Source organism: Chamaea fasciata, unplaced genomic scaffold, assembly GCF_029207755.1.
Source record: "Chamaea fasciata isolate MVZ Bird 193981 ecotype frontalis unplaced genomic scaffold, bChaFas1.0.hap1 SCAF_5, whole genome shotgun sequence".
In the NCBI taxonomy this organism is placed as follows: domain Eukaryota; kingdom Metazoa; phylum Chordata; class Aves; order Passeriformes; family Sylviidae; genus Chamaea; species Chamaea fasciata.
In genome coordinates, this window is record NW_027094090.1 from 51,030,341 (window position 1) to 51,040,347 (window position 10,007).

Genomic DNA, 10,007 nt, shown 5'->3' on the forward strand with positions numbered 1-10,007 from the left:
TATGGCACCACATCCATGTGCTGCAGTTTTCTCTTTGACTTGGAGGAGAAATTTGAAGAGGACATGTTCACCTTCCATGTGTGTGACGTGGCTCTGAAACACGCCCCTGACTTCCGCCGGGTGTATCTGCCATATGTGACAAACCAGACATATCAGGAGCAAACCTTCCAGAGGTTACTGTAAGTTTTTCTCATTTGCTGCACCCCTCTCCCCCTTACTTCCATGAATATTGACTCTTTCAAATGATGGGAAATGCTGCAGGAATGGGCTGTTGAGCAGTGTTCTTGCTACGCTCCCAGAAGAAACTTCCTCAGTTCAATGGCATGACAGAGCTCCTGCAGGCTTTTTTCCCACAGCATTGCAGAGGAAAAGAATAAGTAATAGCTGTTGCAGGCTGTTGTCTGTCTGCCCTCTACTGAAGAAAGCAGAAATGACCATCCTGGAGAATGGTTTTCAGTCTTGATCACTGAGAACCACAGTGCAAACCATTTTCATGTCCCCATGAAAGGAGCACTGTTGATAAAAGGAGTTGAAATGAAGTTGTTCCTTCTGGCTTTTACTCTGGAGGCCTGTGGAAAGAGGAGAGAGATAATGACAGCTGTACTGCCATCCTGTAGCTGTTAGAAACCTATAGTTGTTCTTCAGCAGCAGAGTGGTGCAGTATCTTTATACCTGCTTGCCCCAGGGATAAAACCTGACTGTTGGGAGTACTTCAACGTTCCCTGAAACCTGATACTAGGAAGGTTATTTATTTACTCTGATGCCTGGATGTCTTTTTTTTCTTCGCCACTCCCACAGAAATGGAAATGCAGGGTTCCAGCAAGTCCTGGAGAGACTGGAAAGTGATCCAGTGTGCCAGCGCCTCTCGCTTAAATCCTTCCTCATCCTCCCCTTCCAGCGCATCACTCGGCTCAAACTCCTCCTACAGGTAACTGTTGTGATTCTCTGCCTTCTGTCAAGTTTCCTCAAACTGTATCTAGGAGCAGCAGAGGGACCTGGGAGGGCCTAGCCTGGAGAAAAGGAGGCTCAGGGGGACCTTCTGGCTCCGCACAACTCCCTGACAGGAGGGGACAGCTGGGTAGAGGTTGGGCTCTGCCCCCAGGAAACAAAGGACAGAACGAGAGAGAACGACCTCAAGCTGCTCTAGGGGAGGTTCAGGTTGGACATCAGGAAGAATTTCTTCCCAAAAGGGGTTGGCACGCATTGGAAGGGGCTGCCTGGGGACATGATGGAGTCCCCATCCCTGGAGGTGTTCAGGAAATGATGGATATGGCACTGCATGAGGCAGTGCTGTTTGTGAATCATTTAGGGCTTTGTTGTGACACTAACTTAATTGTACTCCAACAAAGAATTTATGGAGTCTTCTCAGAACATGCTGATTTACATTCTGTTGAACTTTTTGGCTTTCTGCTAGGAAAACAAAGCAAGGGTTCCTTGGCTGCCCTCGGGAAGGCTGTCTATGCTTTGCCTGCAATGTTGACTAATAAGGAGCCATCCAGACAGGGGACCAGACAGTCCCTAAATAATTAATTCTGAGCTCTTTCTATGAAACTCTTCTTTTTGACGATTTGAGCCTCTTTTTAAGAGGAGAAAAAAACAGTTCTATTCTGTTCATACATCCATTTGTGTTTTAGCTAGTGGTTGCTTCCTATGCCATGTAACTTTTATATGATAATTAATACAGTTTAGATTTACAGGAATGCCCTGGTCAGTGTGACTTATCAGTGACATTCTGCATCTCAGATTTTTTGCCTTCTTGTCTCCATATGTCATCAGTTACTTCTGCTTTATTTATCCTACTCTTCAGTGGTGGTAATGTCCACCTTTCCCTGTTTGCATCATGAAAATCATCTTTTCTCACACAGAATATCCTGAAAAGAACTCGGCCCGGGTCTGAGGAGGAAGTGCAAGCAACACAGGCCTATGATGCACTTGAGAAGGTAAAGGTGCCTACCCTTTCTGCACCCTTACCTTTGTCTCTTATTAATCATCAGCTCCCACCTTTGTCCCTGCAAGAAAATCTTGCTTTAAAAAACCCCACAGCATTACTCTATTGCATCCCTTCCTCTTATCCTCTTGTGTTTATTATAGAGGGAAGGTTTAAAGTTTTCTGGGACAAATAGTTATCTACAATTTGTACAGCCTCATAAGGTGGATTGTTCTGTCTGGTGATGATTTGACCTTCCAAAGGAGAGCCACCAGGACGGTGAAGGGCCTGGAGGTGAAGACACAAAAGGAGTGGCTGATGTCACTTGGTCTCTTCAGCTGGAGGAGACTGAGGCCAGAGTTCACAGCAGTTCTGCAGCTTCCTCACAAGGAGGAGGGGCAGGCCCTGAGCTCTGCTCTGTGTGACCAGGGACAGGACCCAAAGGAATGACTGGAGCTGTGTCAGAGGAGGGTTAAGGTGGATTTTAGGAAAAGGTTCTTCCCCCAGAGGGTGTCGGGCACTGAACAGGCTCCCCAGGGAATAGTCACAGCCCCAAGGCTGCCAGAGCTCCAGGAGAGTTTGGACAACGCTCTCAGGGATGCACAGGGTGGGATTGTTGGGGTGTCTGTGCAGAGCCAGGAGTTGGACTCAATGATCCCTGTGCATCCCTTCCAACTCAGAACATTCTCTGACTGTAACATATACTTTTTTTGCAGGAGGATGCCTAAGGAATTGTCACTTATGCTGAGTCCTGAGGGACTCCTGGGAGTAGTACTGATCCCACCAGACAGTTCTGCTCCCATCTCACTGCAGCTCATCTGAAAACGTATCTGCTTTCCTCTGCAGCTCATCAAGGATTGCAATGAGAACGTCCAGCGCATGAAGAGCACTGAAGAGCTGATCTACCTCAGCCAGAAGATTGAATTTGAGTGTAAGGTGAGCTCATCCATTCCCTGGGCCTTGCTCTAGCCTAATATATTTTCTGTATTTCCCCAAAAGCCACTTTTTGTTCTCCTCTCCGATATACACAGAGCTGTTGAACCAGAACATCATCCACAGGCCAGCTCTTCATCAGTGCTTCCCTTGCCCAATCATTCATGTCAGCCATCACATGAAGGTGCCTGCCATTACTTACACCTCTCCAGCTGGAGAACTGAAAGCACAATTCCTAAAGAGAAAGGCAAAAATACAAATCCAACACTCACAGGGACTTGTTTTCTTGTGCATAAATATTGGTTTTTGTCTTGCAGATATTCCCACTCATCTCACAGTCGAGGCGACTTGTGAAGTGTGGTGAGTTGACAGCACTGGACTTCAACAACCTGAGTCCAAAATGGAAAGTCACCACCCGGCCCATCTACCTGCACCTTTTCAATGACTGTCTACTCCTGTCTCGGCCCAAGGAGTGAGTGCTTCAACACAATTCTTGCTGCCCCTTCTAAAATAACTGTCTCTTTCGGGGTCTGTGCTTTGGTGACAGAGTCCTTTCCCTCTGCCTGCCAGCAAGTGGCAGCCTTTGTCAAGTCACTCTCCTGTCCCAACCTGATGTGAGTATCATACAAGTATGTGGAAATTGATAGTCCCAACTCTTAATTACATATCATAATATAAAAACATACCTTGTGGTTCCTAGCACAACACTTTTATTCTGCTTTTGCATCTCTACAGTGTGAAACACTTGAACAATAACTATTTATTCTAGTTGTACTTGGTAAATAATTTCTTCCTAAAGCACAGTGTGAGGACTAGTGTATGTGCAAATCACTAGTTTGTCAAGAGAGTTGTTGGTGAGTTGTGTTGGGGTTTTGAGGGTGGTGAGTTTGTTTTTAAGCTGTAAGCTACCAAATAAAATTCTGACAGGACAAAGCTTACTATTTCTACCCTTTTCATTAAACCTCTTCTCTCTTTTCTCTGACCTTCTGAGACTTCTAACAAGAGCACTGCTTCAGATGTTTGAAGCCGATGAAGACTCATCTCAAAAGTCTCAAAAGCTTTTTGATTCCCTGCGGACTACATGGACTCACTTTGTAACCCTCATCACCTTAAAACTTACACCTTGTTTTGTTCCTCCTCCTCACCTGCAGGGGTGGACGTTTCGTTGTGTTCGACCACGCTGCTTTCTCGTACGTGCGTGGGGAGAAGTGCGAGATGAAACTCCACGGGGCAAACAAGAATCTGTTCCGTCTCTTTCTGCTTCAGAATTACCAGGGAAAAAGAGTGGAGTTCTTGTTTCGGACAGAGACACAGTAAGAGCTCAAGTTTACCCTTGGTATATGCCATTACCATGGCCAAACACATCCTAGTAGCCTGATGGTTGTCCCTCAGCTACTCAAATGCCAAAATACCAAATGCAGTTGCTGAGCAGAAGTCTTGAAAAGCATCCTCTTGCTATAACTACTTCCTTGTGAACCACCTTCCTCCTCTCTCATCATACAATACTACTACATTATGTCATACCATCAGCCTCTGAAAATGGGAATTTTTGCCTTTTCCCACTTCCTTTCTCTGCTTCCCTTTGTGTGAGCAAACACCCCCCCACCCCATTTCAGTCAGCAGACTGCTGTCTCTCACACTGAATGCTGACACCTTCCCTGTGCTGTTTTCCAGCAGTGAGAAGCTGAGGTGGATCTCTGCTTTGGCTCCTCCGCGGGGAGAGCCGGATCTCCTGGAATGCCCTGGTGAGACTGCTCTGCTGCTGCAGGAATGGGGGTGGGCTGGCTCGCAGGAGTCACAGGCACTGTGAGGTGGGACATCCTAGAAGAATTCCAAGGCAGAATATTCAGGGTTTTGTAGATGAAGCCCACCAGTCACGGGCTTTCCCTTAGTGCCAGGTGCTGCCAAATATTACCTAATTTAACTCTTCATTTTAGATGAAGACCTGTAGTGTCCCTTTCAGTTCTCTGCTTTTTATTTGGGCAGCTCCTTATTCTCCACCTCCTCTGGAGCTGATACCCACAGGTTTACCGTTGCTTTCCAGTGTGTTAATGTGATCTTTCCTCCCCTTCAGATGCACCACAGGTTCAGTGCATAAAGACCTACAAGGCTCGGGAAAATGATGAGCTGGCTTTGGAGAAGGCAGATATCATCATGGTTATGCAGTACAGCAATGATGGTGAGCAGAATGAACAATGGCTGTCTGAAACTGTAGCAATGAGAGGACAAAAGGGATTCTTCATCTTCTTTAGGATGCTTTATTTGGAAGCTGAAAGGGGATCTTTTCCTTTGCTCTTAGGGTCTTTTTGGAAGGGACTTTTTTTTGGGAAACAATGAAAAAAACACATTACTTTTGCCTCATGTTGTGCTTCTCCCCACACCACAGGGTGGATGGAAGGAATAAAACTCTCAGACCGGGAGAGAGGCTGGTTCCCTGCGGAACACGTGGAAAACATCTCCAGCAAACATGTGCGGCAGAAGAACCTGAAGGAGGAGCAACGGGTAAAGAATGCCAAGCAGCAGGTCTTCTGCAAGAAATAAGACTCTGTTTGGACCTGTGCAGTCTCCCTGCCATGGGGAAACCATGGCTTTCCTATCGTGCCTCAGAAGAAATGCCTCTGCGAAGAGCATAATACACAGCACTTTGACAGGACCAGGTGCTTTTTGCCAAAGAAAGCGGGAATTCAATCAGGAAAAGCTTCCTCTGGGTCAGCAGGACTACGGCAGCAAGAGGAAGAATAAAGGTTGCATGTATTGCTTGCTTTGTGGTAGTAGGGAGGGACTTAAATCGGACAGAGGTCTGGGGTCTGGACTTCTGAAAACATATTCCTGGTTTTGCCACTGACAAGTTGTGGGACCTTATGCAAGTCACTTCAGAGTTCTGCCTTAGTTTTGCCATCTGCAAAATGGGGGTAAACTTACCTACCTCACTGCATGTTGTGAGGCTAAATTCACTAGTATTAGCAGCCTGAGAGCTTCGAGTTCCTGAGAAGGAAGGTGCTAAGTGCAAAGCACAGCCGAGCTGAGGAGAATATTCTGTTTGAATATCCTCTGGATACCTTCATGGTGTTGATCTCCATAGTGTAGTTTCCATTTAGGGCAATTTATGTATTAGATCATGCAAGTCTATTGGGATTTAGATAGGCGAATATTTCATTGTACCCAAATGCTGTTAAGAGTCCTTGACAGCATTACAAAATCCACTGGAGTTAAGCAGAGTTTTCAGAAACCACTGCGATGATTTCCCCCACATAAGAGGCATCATGCTGAGGAATCTGCTTCACAAAGGTCACCTCTTTTCTGAACAAGCACCCACTAAGCCATCTGAACTGACCTTTCTTTTTTTTTTACTCTGCCTCTCCCTGGAAGTAGATCAGTGACTTTTGACAAAGACTTAAATTTTGTGTTATACATGCCCTGTACAGAATAACCAGGACTAGGCACATGCAATGAAGTGGCACTTTACTGCTGCTCTTATTCTGATTGCTGATGTGGTATTGCATGCACCATTTTGCACACTCACGGAGAACACTGAGATATTTAGCCACTGTAGATAAAGTCAAAACATGCACCAGGGTCTTTGTTCTTTTTAAGAACTCCCTGGTTTTAAGTCCAGTTTACATGCATTTGTGCAGAACCTGTTTGAGGATATGCCTTCATCTGTAAAATACTGTTTCTGTGTTAAAGTGTTCAGCTCAGTCAATGCAAGATCAAGTTTAAGAAGCAATACACCAAAGAAAGCCACTTGTAGCCTTCTTGCCTTTAATATATTTGAAGAATTAGTTACCTTCCTATCTCCAGCTTTCTGTCTCTGTAACATTCTGCCTTTAAATCCCATTTACATTGTATCTAGAATAGCTTATTACAGCCTATTTATATCAATAATTTTAGCTGGATTAAAAGAAAAAAAGTTGCTTTTAGTCCTAATAAACTCATGCACTTCTCCAGTTAAAAACCTTTCTGCTTGCCTTGTTACTTAGGTTTTCCTCTCAAATGTAAGTAATTCAATTTACATGCAGTTGTTTTTTTTTTTTTTTGCTATAACTTTCCTTTTTAAGTGACTGTTAAGTACAAACAGCTGTCTTTAGCAGAGGCAGTGAGGAAAGCTGGGCTTATCCAGCCTTAAGGTTCTTCAGTGTTATCCCCAGCCCTGGAGAGCTGATGCTGCTGGTTCCACAGTGGTGTTAGTCATCCATACCTGAAGGTAAGCTGAAGCGATGAACTACAGAAAATGGGAGTCCAGCCCACTAGAGCAGAAAGACAGGACCCAGTTATTCAACTTTTAATCTGTGGTCCAGACAACAATCTGCTAACACCTTTTTTGTCCCCCCAGAAGGACTGGAGCTGGTCCCCAGCTAACAGCCAAAGCAGAGCTCACACAAGAAAGGTTATAATCCTCCACAAGACCCAGAATGTTCAGATAATTCAAAAGCCTGCTTGTCTCAGGCTGTCATGAATTTATGCAGTTCCCAAGTCCCCAGGATTGTCAGTGTCTCAGGTGGGACATAAAACGTTCCCATGGGACCAGTTCAGCATATCTGAATTGGTCATCTCACACAGGCAGTCGAGGCACCCCACATCCACTTCAGCTTCATCCAGGAGGAGCCAGCCATACATATTCCCATCTAAATTAGAAGTCATCTTGTTCAACAACTCAAGAGTTCTTTACTCTTTCAACTTCTGCTCTTGAAAGCAAGCTGGCAGATTGTTCATTGAGCCTCCCAAAGTGGTTTCTGTGCTAAATTCTGTATTGTGTTAAAATTCCACTTGACATAGGAAACTTCAAAGGTACTGTTGTCGTGATTGACAGCACTTCTCTTTCTAACTAGTTGGATCAAAGGTTAACTTGTCCCTGTCACAGGTACAGCCTTTATTTCCTGATGTCAGGCCTTTGTATCTTGAGGCGCATTTAAAGGTCAGCTTACGCTTCTAAGAACAAGTGTTTATACCCTGGGTTACTTCGATTTCTTACATTTCAGATAGGCCTCAACTTCTCACTATTTAGTTAAACTTTTATCCCCAGCACCATCCTGCCACCAAAATCCATAAACAAATTACACTGAAGTGTTTTTTGAAACTGATTGACATCTCTTTGATTTGTACAAACTTCATCAAGCTAGTACAATATCCCTCCCAACTGCACATACACAATCCAGGAGTCAAGTTAGCGCAGTCTTACTGTGTCCTGTGACAGTCTTAGTTATGTCAGGATTTCTCCCCACATTATCTAATGTGGATAACCTGATTTACCAGAAAATCAGTATTAAACAGAAGCATGGGGAATGTCATGCAAATCCCAACACCTTCCTGCTATTCCCAAAGACTCCGTGGGAGGTGCCACTGTATCTTCTCCAGGAACCTGTGGAGACTGATACAAAGTGTATCTGGACAAAAGAAATTCAGGATTTCTGCACTGAAAAAAGGAAAAAAGACAACCCTCGGAGGGCAGTTACACTAATTTCTTTTTGTGACAAGGACAGCAATGAAGTACAAGCATGAACTGCATTTAAAAAGTTGTTGAGAAGCTGAGAAAGTCATGGTGTGAGTCTGAAAATCAAATTTTATGACTGCTGACATTTTTTCATGTAAAGTAGTTTAATATATATAAAGTATATATACATGTGGCATAAATATATATATAAATATACACACACATGTCTGGGTCAAAAAAAACCCAGTGCTGGAGACCTGTGTTGGTCCCTCCTCAAGGGAAATAAATGAAAGCATTCTCCACAGTTATTATTTTCACAAAAAAGGGTGACATTAGGACCAGAGTTCAGTAAATAATATCGTTCAGAAACAACTTTTAAAGCAGATAGCGATTTTTATATTTGTACTTTCCCTGATACTGAAGAGGTCCATGACACTCCAATATAGCTGTGTCTTGTCAGCTGAATGCTGTTAACAAATTAAGTGCCATTTCAGCTCCAGTTTCTTGTAGCTGATGGCTGAACCAGGTGCACTGTTAAACCAATTATACTGGCTCCAAAACATTGGCACACATGTTTCAGCTTACACTCATTTAACCTGATAAAACGACTCTCAGGTGAAAGCATGTGCAGAAGTAAGGTCTTGGAAGCTAAAAGTGAACTTTGAAACAAAGACAGGAGGTTTGAGGAAACCTTCAGGAGGAGAACAGTGCTGTGCCAGCAATACTATGGTGAGCCAATAAACAGGAGCAGGATGAAAGATGTTCAATTTTGGTGCATCAGAACACAAGTGAGTCTCATTCTTCATGCAAGCACTGCCTGGTACTGCTCTGTTAGGAGTCTTCTTTTTACTAAGAATTGTTAAGCATTGAAAGGGCACAAATTGCAGAGCCCAAAAGTCAGGAAGTGCCATTTGTTCCTTGCAACCTCCAGTTGCTGAAGAACCAGAAGCTGTAGCCAGAGCATGTTAAAAACAAATGTCTTCCTGTCAGGCCACAGGAAAAGAACAGACTCACAGAATCCTTAGGGTTGGGAGGCACCTCTAGAGATGCTCTAGAGTCAGGGTCACCCAGAGCAGGTGACACAGGAACATGTCCAGATGAGTTTGGAATATCCCCAGAGAGGGAGACTCCATTCCCTCCCTGGGCAGCTGTTCTGGTGCCCTGCCAGCCTCTATGGAAAAAATGTTCTTCCTCGTGTTGAGATTAAACTTTTTGTGTTTTAGTTCATGGCCGTTGCTCCTCGTCCTGTCACTGGCCACCACCGAAAAGAGTCTGGGACTATATTCATGCCACCGTTTAAAGATATTTACACGGATTATGAGATCCCCTCTCAGTCTTTCGCAGCCAGAACAGACCCCTGCAGTCTCTCCTTGTAACATTCCAGACCCCTCGTCATGTTTCCCTCCGCTGGACCCTCTCCAATAGCTCCTCGTCCTTCAAGTGCTGAGGAGCCCAGGACTGGGTCTGGCAGTGCGGACAGCGAGGTTCCCCTCACCCACGGGTGGCGAGTTCTGCAACGCCAAGGTTCACACGGCTGTATTTCAGCCAGCTGCTCACGGGGAGCATTCCTCCCGATATCCTGACGGATCCTGGAACACTCCTGTTCCCTCCGCGTGGGGAGCAGGGGCCGTGTGGCGCTAGGGCGGCCTCCCCCAGTGCAGGTGCCCTTGATAAGGCGGCCGGGGCCGGGCAGGACGCGCCGCCGGGCGGGGCATT

General features: G+C 45.1%; 1 protein-coding gene across 4 annotated transcripts in view; it reads left to right on the top strand.

Moving 5' to 3' along the window:
- Positions 1 to 6,803, top strand: part of ARHGEF5 (Rho guanine nucleotide exchange factor 5) — a 33,692-nt gene extending 26,889 nt beyond the window's left edge. For all 4 annotated transcript variants that reach the window (XM_066183644.1, XM_066183645.1, XM_066183646.1 and 1 more), the window contains exons 7-15: positions 27 to 179; positions 799 to 928; positions 1,866 to 1,940; positions 2,774 to 2,863; positions 3,178 to 3,332; positions 4,012 to 4,173; positions 4,535 to 4,605; positions 4,935 to 5,039; positions 5,247 to 6,803. In XM_066183644.1, coding sequence (XP_066039741.1) covers positions 27 to 179; positions 799 to 928; positions 1,866 to 1,940; positions 2,774 to 2,863; positions 3,178 to 3,332; positions 4,012 to 4,173; positions 4,535 to 4,605; positions 4,935 to 5,039; positions 5,247 to 5,401 — 1,096 coding nt within the window. In that variant the 3' untranslated portion in view covers positions 5,402 to 6,803. The remainder of the gene's footprint in view (positions 1 to 26; positions 180 to 798; positions 929 to 1,865; positions 1,941 to 2,773; positions 2,864 to 3,177; positions 3,333 to 4,011; positions 4,174 to 4,534; positions 4,606 to 4,934; positions 5,040 to 5,246) is intronic.
- The last annotated feature ends 3,204 nt before the right edge of the window (positions 6,804 to 10,007 follow it).